Genomic DNA, 19,240 nt, shown 5'->3' with positions numbered 1-19,240 from the left:
TTGAAATACAGGTACAGCTGAGTGAAGTGGAGCAATATGAAATAAAGTGTCTTGATCTAGGACTCAACGCGCCGCTATTCGTCGAACTCATGATCTTACGATAGTGAACCGAATACCCTAACCACTGCACCACGCGCTCTCTTCACTGGTGGGAGAGCATCCGACTGCACTGGATAACATAGTGCCAGATAGTCTAGCGCTGGATGATACAATCTCAGATAGCAATCCTGGGGAATATAGTGCCAGGGGATAATCATAAATAATGCAGTCCTGGATAACACACGGTGTTGCGGTAAAAAGAACAACTTGATACTATCAAGAGCATTGGAGAGCATAAAGAGTAAAGATGTAGTTGAGAAAATGGTGATATGGAGAACTGGAAGCCATCTGAATATTGGAAAACAATTATATCTGTATCATGATGATTCGCACCAGATATCAAGATGCAGATATCATGACTTGCTCAACGCTCTGTGAATACTGTAAAGACTGTAAGACATGACATGGAGAGCTGCAACAGAGATAACGAACCCATTGCCAGCAAGAAGGGACACAGCTAGGGGTTCTGAGGGTGATATCATGTCACCGCACAACTTTGAACAGGGCCTTAGACTCAGTTCAGACGACCATGTGAAGCTGCTGCAGCCTGTGATCAATCCCCTGGCTGGAAAGGGTTGCTGTTGGAAGGCCATTTATATAGATGCCAGCAGGAGTCGGCTCCTGGCCATGCATCCGGGAAAAGTGCGAATTGTTTGTCGGAGAATTCCAATGACTTTGCCAGTCTTAATTCCTGGACTCCTAACTCCCCTGAGTGTAATCCTATGAATTACTATATGTGGGGCGTAGCGGAGAAGTTCCCTGACCGCTCTGCCTGCATCACCAAGGCCGAGCTGGAGGCCAAGATCAAGGAAGCGTTCGAAGATCTTCCCAGAGGCACAGTGAGGAATGTGCCAGGTTCTGGAGCTGTCTTGAGGCCATGATGGAAGCTGAGAGTGGTCGCTTTGAGTAAACAGTGCTCTTTTGGCGTGGGATCTACAAAAGAGATTACCTTTAATTTACTTTTCAATTTCTAAAAACCCGTAAGATGCTGCTTAAAGATTTTTACAATGTGATCAGCGATGAGACGAAGGCAGTTGCATTTTTACAAGAAACCAGCACTAAATTCACATCATCTCTTAAGAAACAGAAAGGTGCCACTTTGGCGTGTGATCTACAATTTAAAGGGAGATTAATTTAGGTTAGTCCTTAGTTTATTTTGTGTTAGCGCTACTTTGCCGTGTGATCTACGGGAGCAAATTTACTTTGGCATCTATTTTAATTATTATATGGATCTCCTATTGTTAAAATAGTAAGAATTTTGAAAAAAATACGTTTACAATGCTAAGTATGTCCGAAATAATTTCAAAAGTATCCTAAAGTAATCTCTCTTGTAGATCACACGCCAAAGTAGCCTCGAATAAACTATTATCTCCTAGCCATCACACGCCAAAGTAGCCTCGAATAAACTATTATCTCCTAGCCACAATCTAGTTGATTGTTTTTTTTTTAAATCCTTATATTTTTGGATGAGGTATTGTGCTTACTTTCCCTTTTATGCAAACTGTCAAACTTAGCCCCAACATAAAAATATAGTGCAAGATAGTACAAGCCCAGATAATACTAAAACCAAATGAAGCATTATGATATTTTTAAAAATGCGTATGGCAGACATCATTTTATCTATCTATTTATTTTGTTTTATAAATAGTAAATTGCTAGTGAGCCGAAAGTGTCGCCGAAATTCAGCTTTTCCCGATCTGTATTGATTGTATCACGTGATTCGTGAATGCTGGTTGTGGATTTCGTTGCTAGGTAACAGACAATAAATAATCGCGAGATCTCAAGCAAGCTTTGACTCTTTTCACCACAATGTTAGAATCAGAAGGGAAAAATGACACAAAACCAAATGAAGTGCCGGAAATGGTGGAATGTAATGGAAACTTAGAGGTAAAGCCATTTTTCATTCGTTTTACTGTAATAGATACAACCTGCGACACACACACGCACACGCACACGCACACACACACACACACGCACACGCACACACACACACACAACACACACACACACACACACACACACACACACACACACACACACGCACACCGAACTAAGGGAGAATCTCTATATTGTTGCTCTAACTGCTAGAAATAGCAGCCAAATCTATCTCGTCTTAAAAAGAGAACATATTCACTACATCCAGGGGTTTGCTCGATCAGGGATGGCCTAGGACTCGGTCTTGACAGGTTTTCGGCACGTGTTATTGTTGTTTAGTCTTAGGAAAAGCTTAATAGAGCAGATCCCTTGATTGAAAATATTTCAAAGGTGACCATCCCGCCTAGTTCTACACTGGGCGATCTTCAGGGTTTTACTGTTTGTTTTTGACGTGGTTAATGAACGAATGTGAAAGTGAAACACGTGACTCAAAGTCTGCTTTACATTGTCCAAGTGTCCTTCTTTTGAAGACCGTGGCGCACTATTTGATGAAGATTTGGCTACTATTTCTAGTTAATCGAATAACCACGTAGAAGCTCCCTTGTTTCAAGACCGATTTATAAAGAGGAACTGTCAGATTTGGGTATTATTTCTAGCATGCCGAGTGACCATTTCAAGGATCCCTTGGTGACCCGGTGTCTTAGAAACAGGAAGGCAGCTCTTCAGTGAAGTGCATTTATATCTTTGGTTATTTTGGGCATGAATAAATGAAAACATCAAGTGGTTTTTTCTGGATAATTACAAAATGCTGATAGCATCTTGCCATCATCATCATCATCATCAACAACAACAACAACACTCATAACAGCCATTCTTTTTATCCTTTGACTGGTTTTTATTTATTAGACTGCAACCATGCTGGAGCACCTCCTTCAGAACTTTTCTGGGCTTTTTTTTCCTCTGTTGTATTGACCTCAGTACTTACATCTGTCTGCTACATATTCTATTGATCTTTATACACTAAATAGTTAAGTTTTAACTAATTCTGTATTCAGGGACATCGAAGTTGAGGCACCACTTTTACAGAGACCCACACACACACACACACACGCACACACACACATGGAGCTTTCTATGATAGCTGCAAGATTCTATTAATCTATATCTTATACTAATCATTTATATATATATACACACACACATATAAATGATTGGCAGGAGTGGCTGTGTGGTAAGTAGCTTGCTTACCAACCACATGGTTCCGGGTTCATTCCCACTGCGGGACACCTTGGGTAAGTGTCTTCTACTATAGCCTCGGGCCGACCAAAGCTTTGTGAGTAGATTTCATAGATGGAAACTGAAAGAAGCTCATTGTATATCTGTATATGTGTGTGTGTATGTTTGTCCCCGCAACATCGCTTGACAACCAATGGTAGTGTGTTTACGTCCCCGTAGCTTAGCTGTTCGGCAAAAGAGACCGATGGAATAAGTATAGAATAAGTAGAGAGAGAGAGAGAGAGAGAGAGAGAGAGAGATGGTGGGGGGGATGCTGAAAAGTTCCTGGTTTTGGGTAAAAGAAAAGAAAGGAGGATCACTGATGGTGGTGGTGGGGAATAAAGACAAACACACATCGCACATGTGTATAATATATATATGTATATGTGTGTATATGTATATGTGTGTGTGTGTGTGTGTGTATATATATATATATGCGGTGGGATTCTTTCAGTTTCCATCTACCACTTCCACTCGCAAAGCTTTGCTCAGCCTCGGACTATAGTTGAAGACACTTACCCAAGATGGCATGCGGTAGGATTGATCCCTGAACCATGTGGTTGGGAAGCAAAGTCCTTACCATTCAGCCGTGGCTGCTCCTGATGTTGACATAGTTTTCAATATTTTAACTTTATTTTTGTATTTTTTTTCTTATTTTCCAAAACACTTGAATAAGATAAGCATCTTTGTTGTTTCCATTGAACGCAGAAGGAGACGAAGCTGGGATACAGTTTGTCGATGGTTTTTTTGGTCTTTTTTTCAGATTTGTGAAAAAACATCAGATTGCTACAAGACTGTGAATCTTCCGAAACAGTTTGAATACCCAGGTAATAGAACTTTCTTCTATAGGCACAAGGCCTGGAAATTTGTGGGAAGGGCATAGTCAATTACATCGAACCCCAGTATGCAACTGGTATATTAATTTATCAACCCCAAAAGGATGAAAGGCAAAGTCAACCCCAGCAGAATTTGAACTCAGAATATACAAACGGAATCCTGCTGAGTATTTTGCTCAGCTTGCTACCAATTCTGCCAGCTTGCTACCAATTCTGCCAGCTTGCTACCAATTCTGCCAGCTTGCTGCCTTATATCCAGGGAATCTAGAATAGAGACTCTTACTCTTTTATTTGTTTCAGTCATTTGACTGTGGCCATGCTGGAGCACCGCCTTTAGTCGAGCAAATCTTTTGCCGAACTGCTAGGTTACGGGGACATAAACACACCAGCATCAGTTGTCAAGCGATGATGGGGGCACAAACCCAAACACACACACACACACATATATACATATACATATATACGACAGGCTTCTTTCAGTTTCCGTCTACCAAATCTACTCACAAGGCTTTGGTCGGCCCGAGGCTATAGTAGAAGACACTTGCCCAAGATGCCACGCTGTAGGACTGAACCTGGAACCATGTGGTTGGTAAGCAAGCTACTTACCACACAGCCACTCCTGCGCCTAGATGTTGATGTATCCTGTCCAGTTTCCTCTTCAAACCCTCTGACCTTGGTTCACTGTTGTTATTTAACTCTTTAACTGCAAAATTAAATTTCATGATTCTTCCAGAAGCAATGCAAAATATCTCCCAAAGAAATATTATTGGTATTTTCTGCAAGCCACATTGCCTCAATAACCTTCACATGTCTCCACAAAAAGCTTATTTTCAAAAGATAGATTGGTGTCTAAGAACTGCTTTCTGCCGTGAAGGGTAACGAGATTCTGAGTAAATGGATAGATCTGATTACAACAGTGAAAGGATTCATTTTAAACATGTCTGAGTGTTTGTGTCTGGCTGTGTATAAATGCATGTCTAATCTACAATGTAATAAGAGGAAAAAATTTGGCAATGAATCTCCAGTCCTATTCTAGTTTTGCATATACACTCTGCAATCCATTCAGATGTATATATAATACCAAATGATAACTGGAGAGCAAATTTATGTTTAGAATCTCATTGAAAGTTGGACATTCATGAATTTACATGGAATCCTAAACAAATGTTAAGTGTTACACCGTCTTGTTCAAAGTAATAGCCTAACAAATACTATATACATATATATATATATATATATATATATATAATATATATATACATATATATATAAGAAAAATAAGAAAATAGAGATAAATCAATTAATAATTATATTTATTCATTACAAAAATAGACATAATCCCTGACAGCTGTTTCAATTCAAACTTTAAAGATTTTAATTAAAAGCATGGAAAGCGGACATTAAATGATGATGATGATGATGATGAATTAGATCATTATAAAGTATCTTTAACTCTATCCTTTTCTTCTTTTTACTTATGAATTTATACACCCTGATTAAATTTTTACCCTAATATTTATATGATACTTAAATACAAGGTTAATTACGGTATATTATTTACCTCTATACTTTTTAATGATTACCCAAAATATAATATATATTATATCTTATATCTATTTAACTGAATATATTTCCTTTCCCCTCTTTATAAGGTCCCTACCAAATTTTCCCTATCAAACAATACTCAGCTGAAATGCTCCCTTCACTTATCACATAAAAACATAAAAATGTAATGGTATATCTTTTCTTCTACCTCCAACGAGATTCTACTTTATAAAGATTTAATCAAGTACCAGTGAAACACTGGGGTCGATGTAATCAACTAGTCTCCTCCCCCAAAATTTCAGGCCTTGTACCTTAAATAGAAGGGATTATTATTATAATTGTTGTTGTTGTTGTTGTTATTATTACTATTATTATTATTGCCCTTAACATAGTCGTTAACATTATTAGGACATCACAACTGATTGAGATAAGGACTGAATTTTTAATTATATTTTTCTCTTTAATGTTTATTGTTTTTCTTTAATTGCCCAATTTATGAGCAGTCATTGACTTTATGCTTCCAACTGACCAGTTGCCATACTTCCGATGACCGCAATGTCAAGGGATTGCCTGTCTAACTCCGGTTAGATAAGTGTTTGTCGGCTGCACTTGTTTATCGGCATTCTTCTTCTCACTGATATGAATATTTCCCACCAAATGCACATTCACATGTATGTAGCTCTCTCACTCCACTCTGTCTGTCTGTCTGCCTGCCTGTTTCTCTCTCTCTTCTCTCTCTCCCTCTCTGTATATATTTATATATGTATGTATGTACGTATGTATATGTATATATATATATATATATATATATATATATATATATATATATATATATATATATATATATATATATATATATATATTTATGTATGTATGTATATATATATGAATATGTATGTATATATATATATATATATATATATATATATATATATATATATGCATATATATACATATATATATATATGTATGTATTATACATATATATATATATATATATATTCTTATATATATATAAGGCGCAGGAGTGGCTGTGTGGTAAGTAGCTTGCTAAGCAACCACATGGTTCCGGGTTCAGTCCCACTGCGTGGCATCTTGGGCAAGTGTCTTCTGCTATAGCCCCGGGCCGACCAATGCCTTGTGAGTGGATTTGGTAGACGGAAACTGAAAGAAGCCTGTCGTATATATGTATATATATATATGTGTGTGTGTGTGTGGTGTGTGTGTGTGTGTGTGTGTGTGTGTGTGTGTGTGTGTTTGTCCCCCTAGCATTGCTTGAGAACCGATGCTGGTGTGTTTACGTCCCCGTCACTTAGCGGTTCGGCAAAAGAGACCGATAGAATAAGTACTGGGCTTACAAAGAATAAGTCCTGGGGTCGATTTGCTCAACTAAAGGCGGTGCTCCAGCATGGCCGCAGTCAAATGACTGAAACAAGTAAAAGAGTAAAGAGTATATATATATATATATATATGCATACACACACACACATATATATTTATCCCTTAGTCTCTCTCTCTCTCTCTCTCTCTATCTATCTATCTATCTATCTCTCTCTCTCTCTCTCTCTCTATATATATATATATATATATATATATATATATATATATATATATATATATATGTATGTGTGTGTGTGTATATATACACATACACATATAGACAGTGTGTGTAGAGAGAGAGAGAAAAGATCTTTTTTTTTATCAGGATATCCTGTTGTTTGAAGATAAAGTCTGCAATAATAGGAATGGTGGTCGGTGTCTAAATGGAGGATGAAGATGATGAACAGTTTTCCGATTCATTCCCTTTTGTTGGCTTTTTTTCATCCTTAACGAGACAAGAAAGGGCAGTACCCTTCACCCTTCTTTGTTCTCAGGTCCCTAAATGACAGGGAAGTTGAAATGGGGTGCAGAAGTTATCTTCAAACCAGACACCATTCCGAACCCCACAACTCTGAATGCTTTACAAAAGAGCGAACTTTGCTGAAGGCATCCAAGAACCCTAGGGCCCAGGGAGGTGGTGAACCAGGCGAGGGGCTGGTTCTACAACTCAACAACTTGAAACCTTAAAAGTTTGCTGGAACAAAAACCACGAGACATCTTGTCTGATGCACGAACAAACGATTCCACCCAGCCCCGACTTTGGACTTGGTAGAGAAGGGGTCTGTCTATAATTAAGGCCCTCCCCCCACACCCTACCTTATGCCCTCCAATTTTCCTGCCAAGAGTCAAACAACAACACTAACGACATTTCAACTCAGAAATAATCAAGCCACAAAGTAAGGTTATAAATCCATCCATCCATCCATCATCCTCATCGTCGTCATCGTTGAAGTCGTCATCACGTCCCCTTTTCCATGCTTGTTAAGGCATCTCTTCTATGGCCTGGTGCCTTTCCGGTCACCAAGCTTCATTTGTTTTGCTTGTTGTGGGTTTTTTGTTTTTTTTGACCAGACACGTTTTAATGGAAGATCAGAAATGATGAACACCACTCGTATGATGGTGAAACCCATTTACAACTATTCTGTGATGTAAAGACAGAGGCACTCACACACACACACACACACGCATACAACATATATGTGTGTGTATGAGTGTATGTGTTTGTGTATACCCTTGTCTCTACATCATGTGATGGTTGGCAATGAGCATCACTGTCATATGAGCAGCAGTGCTCGTTTCCTGTCCTCTGTCGAGAATATGTTTGGCCATGGGGGAATATTACCTTGCTTCAAAACAGGGTTGGTGAAAGGAAAGGCATCCAGCGTGTAGAAAAATCTGCCTCCACAAATTCCATCTGACCCCTTCAAGCATGGAAAAATGGATGGAAAGGGTTTTTAGTTAAACAAATCAACCCTAGGACTTATTCTTTGAAGCTGAGTATTTATTCCTTCCGTTTCTTTTGATGAACTGCTAAGTTATAGGGACATAAACACACTGCCACCATTTGTCAAGCAGTGGGGGGTTGCAAACACAGACACAGAGACACACACACATATAAATATATACACACAACGGGCTTCTTTCAGTTTCCATCTACCAGATCCACTCACAAGGCTTTGGTCAGCCTGAGGCTATAGAAGACACTTGCCCAAGATGTCACACAGTGGGACTGAACCCAGACCCATGTGGTTGGGAAGCCAGCTTCTTACCACACAGCCATGCCTGTACCTATATGTGTGTGTGTGTGTGTGTGTATGTGTGTGTGTGTGTGTATGTGTGTGTGTCAGTATATATATATCTTTTAAATTTGTATAGAGGAAATGTTTTGAATATGCAAATGAAGCTCCTATTCCATTATGCCAGCCACAGTCTAAAGATGGCGACTGGTGAATCCATGAATGTGATCTGCCAGATGACCACGAATACCACAGACTACACTGTAATCATCCCAGGAATATGGACTTTGATCATAAGAGACATGTGATTTGTGGAAACACGCGTAGCGATGCATTAAATGTTTATAAATGCCATCCAATGATTATTGTTATTATTACAAATATATATATATATATATATGTATGTATGTATATATATACTATATTAATAATTATATCAAGGGAACAGAGGAGCCTCTCCACATGCTACATGCCAAATGGCACTAAAAACCCTAAAAACCACGTTGAATGTCTTATAGCACAGGTTGAAAGCAGGCAAAGGAAAAATAATAAATCAAATTTTCTGGTTAATTGTGTATTGGAACCAATTTCAAGCTTCAAGTAATAAAATACTTCACTGCTTCCATCGGCACAAATGTTCCAAAGCCTAAAAGTACAGGTGTTTATAAAGGTCCATGCGAGCACCAAGGTTGCGCAGCCATATACATACACTTGCACGTATATACAGTGGAAGTTGAATTTATATTTTTCATTTCAACCAATTGCTATTGATCAAAATAATGTCGCAATGAATGCAACTTTGATCCAGAACAATATATATATATATATATATATATATATATATACAGTTCTATATTTAAGAGATGAGGAATTAGTTACATTATTTACATTCGACGGATATTTGTCCTCATCTTGTCTGTTGTTAACACAACGTTTCAGCTGGTATACCCTCCAGCCTTCTTCAGGTGTCTTAGGGAAATTTCGAACCTGGGTTCTCATTCCTAAGGTATTTTTCAATGTTATTATTATTATTATTATCATAATTATTATTATTATTATTATTATTATTATTATTATTATTATTATTATTATTAGTGTTCAGATCACTGCTTGGAATCAAACTTGGAATCTTGGGGGTTAGTGGCCCGCGCTCTTAACCACTACGCCATATGCCCGTGGATATAAAATCGACAGACATCAGCCGGTAAACATTGCAATATGTCTATTTATTCAAATGTATTTGATGAATACACACACAAGTATTTGTGGTAGAGATCATTGAGTGGAAAAGGCTGGTAACTGCATAAAGAAGGGTGTGGAAACATATAAAGCAAGTGGAAACAAGTGAGCAATTGAGCAGATTGTCAATAAACCGAACAGGTGTGCAGGTGTGAGTCCCTTACAGCCAAGAGGCAACGAGATCTTCCTGGTTATCTCCATCTCTTCAGTGTTATGTAGGGATATACAGAACAAGGCTTGCATAATGGATGTGCCCCTAGGCTTCTTCAGAGGGTCTAAGTGCTTATATATATATTACAAAGAAAAAACAGAAAGTCTCAACTTATAAAATTCAATTTATTTACATTTTGTCAAAATTCTCTTTAACCTACAATTTGTTTCCCTACTTAATCAATTACAAAGTAATAAATTAAAAATTAGAAATTGCATCTTGAAATAACGAGTTAAATATTTCCTCAGGGTGAGAATTGGACACAAATTAAAAAAAAAATATATATATATATATATCTAAACACAGACAGATGAACTGTAGTAGGTGCAAAGAAGCTATTCACTCGGGAAGTTGTGTACACAAGTAAATGATGTAATGAAGTCTTATCTCTACAGTTGCCTCAGATAATAAATTGCTGGCGCCTTAGCCATGTATGTTATGTAATGAAGTCTGTGTATAGACTGACGTGGATTTCGAGACACTTATAGTACAAAGTCGTGTTATGCTCGTCAGAGGATGCTGGCAAATAGCTTAGAAGAGAACACTGTTTATAAACATATATATATATATGAATGTATGTATATATATATTTATTTATATTCATATATGTATATATATATATATATATATATATATTCATATATAAATAAATTCAATAAATAAAAAAATTATTAGAAAAGTAGAGAAGGGGATATTGTTTGTAAGAATTATAAAGGGATAAATGGAATGAAATAAGATGGCTGGGGTGGCTGAAGGGGAATTAGTAATTAAAAAACTTAAGTTAATGGTAACAAGAAAAAAAGAAAAAGATTGGATTGGCTAAAAAACTAAAAAGTTAGTGAAATCAGGCGCAGAAGCTAGATCAAAAGGGGTCCATTATCTAATGAAGAATTTCTTTCTCTCAGTTTCTTTGTTCCACAGCATCCTCCCTATGATCTAGCTTTGATCTACCCCTAACCGCATTTGAACTTAGAACAGGAAGGGCCATAAATAGGTAACACATCTTGTTCTAACTATAAATTTTCTTTTTTTTTAGAGATGTGAGAGTTCTGTAGAGTCAGAATTAACAAAATAGAATATAATTCTGACAAATATTTTTTTAAAATTGTTTAAATCTTTTTTGTATCATAAAATAATTAGTGTTATGCAATTTACAACTCCAGTACTTGTGTGTATATGTGTGCAGAGGTGTGTGCATATGCGTGTGTGTGTGTGTGTGTGTGTGTGTGTGTGTGTGTGTGTGTGTGTGTCTGTGTGTGTGTGCATGTGTGTGTGTGTAAATATATTTCATTTGTATTCAGAGTGTGTATAAATTGCATTTTGCTTCCAGTTGGAAACGTTACGTTTCACTTTCTGTAAGTTTAACCGTTTCACTGCAAAATGAAATTTCCTGGTTTTTCCAATAAAAAAATAGAACTGTTATTTCCTGCAAGTCCTGTTCCCCCAGTGAACTTTGACATATCTCAACAAAAAATGGTTTCAAGCATGACATTTGTCAATGAAAGATGGATTGGCATATAAAAACTGTTTTTTGCAGTTAAAGAATTTTCAGTGGAGATGTTGGATTTCCACACTCAAGGGGTAAAATATCTTGTTGTGGTTTCAATTTCATTAACAATTAAAAATCAAACTACAAACTATATTAAAACACAGTAAAAACAAATTTTTAAATATATTTGAATTTTTAATGAAAAGTAATAAGCAAAAGAAGATTTTTCAAAAAAATAAAAATTTGCAGACCATTCAAAAAAAAAAGTATTTAAAAAAATGGTAGAGGTGGTGCTTAATAAATAATTGCCTGCAACTAAATACTGCAAAGTATTTTAGAATTTAGACTAACATTTGAAATACTGTCAGGCACAAGACCACAAATGTGATGAAACTGGAAAGGATGAAAGACATCTTTTAGAGGAACAAGATAACAACTTCATCACATTATGCTCTGCAGAGGTACAGTATATGTGCATGTCTTGTGTGTGTGTGTGTGTGTGTGTGTGTGTGTGTGTGTGTGCAGTATTCCTTTGTTGATAGGGTCAGCATGTGAAATACTTTTGAGTGTTATGAATATTTTTTAAAAAACATCAACTTAAATAGCTTTTGACTGCAGCTCAGGCTTCAGGTCCAAAATGAGTGATGTTTGACTTGGTTTCAATTAAACAAGAGCTTCTTTTGTTTCACCCAAACCTTTGAACATGAAACTTGAGTTGCTGTCAGAAACCATTTAAGTTACCATATATTGTGTTTGTGCAGTAAAGGCATGCGATCTAATGGTTACTGTGGTGAGCTCAATAATAAGGTTATGGATTTAATTTCTAGATCAGGCATTGTTGTGTTTTTGATCAAGACATTTCATTTCACATCACTTCAGTCTACTCAGCTGAAAATGGGTACCACCGTAGTGCTGGTGCAGGCCTCTTTCCTTCTAGCAGCCACATCCTTGCTGTTCTGTTAGATGATGGATGACAGGACTGAAGAGGGTGTAAAGCTTGGTACATGTGACCAGGTCACACCTGCTTGTGGGTGGCACCCATACAGGTGTGTCAGTGTATGTATATATGTATGTCTATGTGTGTGTGTATGTGTGTATGTGTGTGTGTGTGACAGCTGCATAAAGAAGTGCCAATCTCTAAATGTGGACGGAACATGTGGAAGAGGTAGATCCAGGAAGACATGAGATGAATTGGTGAGAAAGAATCTTCAGATGTTGGGTCTTACAGGGGAGATGATGAGTGACCAAGGATTCTGATGGTTTACTGTGCTTGAGAAGGCACATCAAACTAAGTAAAACCATGGCCATACATACAGGTATGTCCTCTACATCCCTCTATCAGCTGAGAGGTCCTTCTTTTGAGGGCTCACGGGTGCTGGTGCCACATAAAAAGCACTTGTGCCTGTGCCATGTAAAATGCACCCAGTACACCCTCTGTAAAGTGGTTGGCATTAGGAAAGGCATCCAGCCATGGAAACTTTGCCAAAACAGACAAATGGAGCCTGGGCAGCTCTCCAGATGGCTGACTCCTGTCAAGCTGTCCAAACCATGCCAGCATAGAAAATGGACATTACATGGTAATTATGATGATGATGATGATGTGTGTGAGTCATATCTATTTGTTAGACGTCTCGTGTACCTCCTACACGCAACAGGTCTCTTCAGCCAGGGCTGACCTGGGGCTAAATACCACCAAGCCACCACCACCACCACACCACCACCACCACTACTACTACTACTACTACTACATGGTTAAAATCCAGTGGAATTTAGTTCTGAAATCTGTGGCATTTGTCTTTTCAGTCTGCTTGAAAGGTTATGGAAGGAAAGAACCTGTAAACCCTCAATTCATGACCACCTCCTCAGAATATGGTTCCATACCACCATCAATACACACAGTACCACAGTGTTTCTATCCAAAGACGCTGCAGTTTACCAAGGTAAAGTAGCATCAGCCACGTGTTACAGTGTGTGTGGGTGTGAGTGTATGTGTTTGTGTGTTGTGTGTGTATATGTGTATCATTGTGTTTGTGTATATCATTGTGTGGATGTGAGTGTGTATGTATGTGTGTGTGTGTGTGTGTGTCATTGTATTTGTCTGTCTCGCCACTGCTTGCCAACCAGTGTTGGTTTTGTTACATCCCTGCAACTTAGCATTTTGGCAAAAGAGACTGATAGAATAAATACCAAACTTGAAAAAAAATTTTTAAATGGTAATAAGTCCTGGGGTTGATTTGTTCAAGTGAGGCCCTTGGGTGCCCCAGCATGGTCGCTGTCCAATGACTGAAGCAATTAAAAGATAAAAGAAAGATGAGAAAAGCTAACAACATGCAGTTTGGTCATGTATGTTCCATGCCTGTACAATGTCATACGTCTCTGCCGTTGTCCCTACTGTAGTATGGTAAGGGGTCATACTCTGAAGGTTCACAAAGGATAAAAGCACAACCAAGGACAAAACATTTTCAGGGTAACAGTCTAATTCTTCTGTCTTCTAGGTTTTACTTGTTTCAGCCATTGGACTGCGGCCATGCTGTAGCACTGCATTGAAGGATTCAGTCGATTCAATCCATCTCAGGACTTGTTTCTTAAGTACTGATACATGTTTTATCGCTCTGTTTTGCCAAACTGCTAAGTTATAAGGACATAAATAAACCAACATCTATCCTCAAGAAGTGCAAGGACAAACGCAAAAGCATACACACATATATACATATATATATATATATTGGTCCATTGCCAGCCTCGCCTGGCCCCCGTGCCGGTGACACGTAAAAGCACCATCCGTTCGTGTCCGTTGCCAGCCTCGCCTGGCCCCCGTGCCAGTGACACATAAAAGCATCATCCGTTCGTGGCCGTTTGCCAGCTCTGTCTGGCACCTGTGCAGGTGACACATAAAAAGTACCCACTACACTCACGGAGTGATTGGCGTTAGCATCCAGCCGTAGAAACACTGCCAGATCTGACTGGGCCGGATGAAGCCTTCCAGCTTCACAGACCCCAGTTAAACCGTCCAACCCATGCTAGCATGGAAAACGGACGCTAAATGATGATGATGATGATGATGATATATATATATATAGAGAGAGAGAGATATATATATACACACAAACACACATACATACACACACACACATACATACATATATATGTATGTATGTACGTATGTATATATGATGATTGTTTCATATTGACAGATGACAGCTGTCCCATCAACACGCACACCACACCCTCATCACACAGCACAATCACTGTGTTGATGAGCATTCAGATGATTTTTTAAAGTCCACCCTGACTGACTGACACGGTTTAAAACATAAGAAACAGATATTATTCATGTTTCTTCTACAGCTTTGCTCTTTGGAATCGGATTCTAAAGGAATGTTTTTGTGAACCAGCATATGTCTTTTAACCCTTTCGTTACTGTTTTTATTTTGAGATGCTCTGGGTTTCTTTCAATTAATTTTAAATATAACAAAGAATTTAGTAAAATAACTTAGTTTAAAAACATAAGTTGTCACTAAGTTTTGGTGGAAGGTTTTAATTTAAACCTTATAAAAAGAAGATATTTGTACTACAGAGCTAGAGGCAGTTTCAGCCGGGTTGGTATCGAAAGGGTTAAGTCCCGATATTGTCTTACAAGTTTTGTGACATATGACACAAGTTGTAAGGGGTGACTAGGGCTCAAGATTACTACCTACCTGGGCATTTTGATCTTCATATGACTTCCTATGATTCGCATATCCTACTTTTGACAATCGAACACAATCTTACATAATACATATCCAACATTCACTGTTGATTTCAGTTCCAATTCTTCCTTTCCGACAGAAACCCTTTTAAGCTCAGAGTGCTGAATCAACTTATGTTGTGGTCGCTTACCTGAGTTGACTTTATCATAAATTTACTCACAAAGCATAGATTGGTCTGAATTTATAGAAGACAATTGCCCAAGATGCCTTGATGTGGGACTGAACCAGAAACCTTGTAGTTACAAAGTGAACTAAACCACCCAAACATGTCTGCTTTTTTAATTCTCTTTTTCTTTACTTTTTTGTCTGTTTTCTTTCAGAATCTTAGGAATGCTGGAATGTATCGGAATCGTTCCTTAAATACAGCTCTGGACAAAAGTTACGTTTAAATCCGCCAAGGGACTCGTATTGCTTGCCATATTTTAAAATATGGATGCTGAATAACTAGAATTGTTTGTCAGAATAATCTCAATTATCATGTGGAAATTTAATAAATAATGAAAAATTAATATTTTTTCTTATCGTCATTTGACTTCAGGAATTTGCAATGTAATTAAATACAAGCTGTCAGACTGAATGTGATATCTATACCACATATACGGTATGTGTGTCAGTGTTTCATACACGACAGAGTGTGAATGATTTAAGAGGAAAACTGGGTATGAGTGGCTTCGGATGTTGTGTAGAAGAGAGGAGGAGACTGCACTGGTTTGGGTGTGGGATGTGTATGGATGAGGACAGCCGCATAAAGAAGTGCTGAGCTTTAATTGTGGAGGGTTTCTGTGGAAGGGTAAGTATGTGTGTGTGAGTAAATATATATTTTTTTCTTTTGCCCTTTTCAAGCCTAGCCAGACTCATGGGCCCGGTTTCCCAGTTTCTGTGGCGTAATAATAGTTAAGTAAAACAAGGTAAAAGGGCCAAGACCCTATTCGGGATTGCACCTAGAAAGTTAGGCACAAGACTGGGCAAGGTTGTTTTATAGAAGACCAGGAGTCGCCCATGCATAGCAGCGTCCCCGCCCCCTCCCCTCTCCACGCCACCGATGTTATCCAAGGGAGAGGCAAAGGGGCCGATGCAGCTTGGTACCTGTGGCATTGCAACTCATTTCTACAGCTGAGTGAACTAGAACAACGTGGAATAAAGTGTCTTGCTCAGGAACACAACACCCAGCATGGTCCGGGAATCGAACTCACAACCTCATGATTGTGAACCCGACACTCTAACCCCTGAGTCATGAGCCTTCACAGTAAAACAACAACAAAAACCCTTTTACCGCTCGAAATTCTTTTCACGCAAACAGACTCGAAATTTCGTCGACTAATGACGTAATCCACTCAGAAACATCGTGGAAAAATCAAGTTTTTAATCCTAATAAAGTAAAACTCGCTTCAGCCAATCCCACTGAAAACTGGAAAGAATATAAGAGGAAAAAGAGAGGGACAGAGTAAGAGAGAAGCAGAGAGGAAGAAACCGGAAAGACCGATCCTTATTTAACAGAACGACATTTCAGTGGAAGTCAAACAGGAAAGAAAAAGACAAAGAAAAGAAACTACAAACAAAATAAAATATTAATAAAAAGATTTCACAAAAGTAATGCAAAGAAAAACAGAAGCCATTTTGGTTAAAGTTATGCTGAATAAGGATATTGAAAAAGTTTTTTTTCTTCCTTTTTAAATCAGGGATGTCTTATGACTAAAAGGATGAAAGGATTATAGTTAAGAGAAGGGTAACATATCGGATGTGGGGAGCTCCAAAATGATATTTAAATTACTTAAACCTGTGATGGACAACAAACGCCGTTGATATTAAGTTAATATTAACGAAAATTCCTGTTAAATGGAACAAGGGAAAGAACTCGTTTAATATTCATCAAAACAATAATAATGATAGTAATAACAAGAGCCCGCAGAGAGCGCAAACCCTCGCCAAGACAACACCAACGTCCTCTCAACGATTAACCGGAGATGATTTTTAAAATGAGAATATCTGAAATATACTCGACTGCTCTCACAAACGGGAATACTAAACATGAACCTGACAGCTCTCAAAAATTAAGTTTAAAAAAAAAAACGGAAACAAGAGTGACATATTAAAACTTGGTAAAACTAAAACTTGTCGAGGATAAATCAAATTTATTATTGTTACTGAATATGTAAGTGTTATTTAATTTCTGAACGGTTTTGCTTCCGTTTATGTAGCTTCATTTCTTTATCCACCAGTTTCTACTAAGATAGAGACATGAGTAAAATTAATAATAGAGAAACGAAAATAAAACTTTGGAAGCAGCAACGTCGATATAACTTACGTGAAAACCATGAGCGTGCTTTCAAGGGAGATAATCAGAGAAAGACTTGAAAGTCAACATAAGATCGTATTACTTCATGTAAAGTAAATATAACAAATAATCCAGAATGTCCAGTACTGGATCGATCTCAAAATCTAATCAGTTCGTGTTGGTCACGAGGCCAAACATCCCTAAAATTTCATCCGTGAAGCGGCTCTTGAGATATTTTGTCCATGGACAAACAGACACAAGTGAAAACAACACCGCCGCCTTCGCTAAAGCGGAGGTAATAATAATAATAATAATAATAATAATAATAATAATAATAATAATAATAATAATTAGGATGCTGTGTCTCGGCAATTGATTGCAACAAACATGCAGATTAAAAGTAAATAACAACAAAAACAACAGCAAGAAGAAGAAGAAGAACAACAACAACAACAACAATAAAAATTACATTAATAATGATGATAAAAGGGATATAAGTTGTTATGAAAAATATGAGCGATTCTTTCACGGAAAAAGTTATGTGATTCAACAACCGAAATATTCTCTAAAGAAATATAAAACCGGTTAAAAGAGGATTAACGGAAGATGGATGGCAAGCCGATATGAACACAAGTTTAAGCATATTGAGGGAGAAAATACAGAACAAAATCATTCTGGTATAATAAAAATAGCAAAATAGCTTAGAAGAGAGAAGGAAAATAAAGAATAATAACGATGCAAACATGGCCCGACATAACTCGTGGAATATCAACAAATACCATGAACTGTGAAATTGGCAAAATCTGCCAATTTCTGGCTAAAATACAAAACCAGTATTTATAAAAACGGTGGCAACACCATTGAATGAATGGCTAAAGAGATTAGAAACATCGCCTGAATAGTTCCAATGTTAATTCTCTGGACAAAATGCTTAGCGACATTTCATCCGTCTCTTACGTTCTGAGTTGAAATTCTACCGAGGTCGACTTTGCCTTTCGTTCTTTTGAGGTCGATAAAATAAGTACCAGCTGGGGTTGATGCTGGTCTGTTTGTAGTAAAGGCTTATGTACCCCGAAATAAAACAAAAAAAACATTGTTCATAAAGAAATATTCATTCTTAATGCAACATGATTAACCTCATTTACCATTATTATAATCTCATTCAAGAATGAGCCAATTACCTTATTTCAATGAACTTTTTTTTATATAATTGCCATTACTGTATCGACAAATAAAATAACACACATTTCACTCATTATTATCATATAATAAACAAACAGAACTTCATGTATAAAAATGATCTTTTTCTACTTCAATTATTACATAATAGAAATATTAATATTTCTAAATATCTCAAAGAGAGATATATACAGTAACAGCACCATAAAGTAATGACTTTTTTGCCAATGTGGAAGTCCCAGGATGGAACGAATGTTGTTGTTATTTAGCCCCAGGAAACATTGTTTCCAGCTGGCTATATGACATAAAAATTCTGTGTCCTTATATTTTCGGACAGGGGAGATCAGTAGCT

The 19,240-nt window shown here is 37.5% G+C and overlaps 2 protein-coding genes across 2 annotated transcripts in view; one reads left to right on the top strand and one right to left on the bottom strand.

Annotated features, from left to right (window-relative positions):
• The window catches only part of LOC115223836 (dolichol kinase), a 42,866-nt gene that overhangs the window by 19,277 nt on the left and 4,349 nt on the right, over positions 1-19,240 (bottom strand). The window lies entirely within an intron of this gene.
• LOC115223837 (UPF0691 protein C9orf116 homolog) lies at positions 1,777-15,943 on the top strand. The gene is made up of 4 exons (XM_029794521.2): positions 1,777-1,986; positions 4,013-4,076; positions 13,489-13,625; positions 15,755-15,943. Exons 1-4 carry the CDS (start codon positions 1,909-1,911, stop codon positions 15,821-15,823), a joined length of 348 nt encoding a protein of 115 aa, XP_029650381.1. The 5' UTR covers positions 1,777-1,908; the 3' UTR covers positions 15,824-15,943.

This window comes from Octopus sinensis, linkage group LG24 (genome assembly GCF_006345805.1).
Source record: "Octopus sinensis linkage group LG24, ASM634580v1, whole genome shotgun sequence".
NCBI lineage: Eukaryota > Metazoa > Mollusca > Cephalopoda > Octopoda > Octopodidae > Octopus > Octopus sinensis.
The sequence above is the reverse complement of the archived record's forward strand: the minus strand, read 5'-3'. Positions and strand labels throughout refer to the sequence as shown.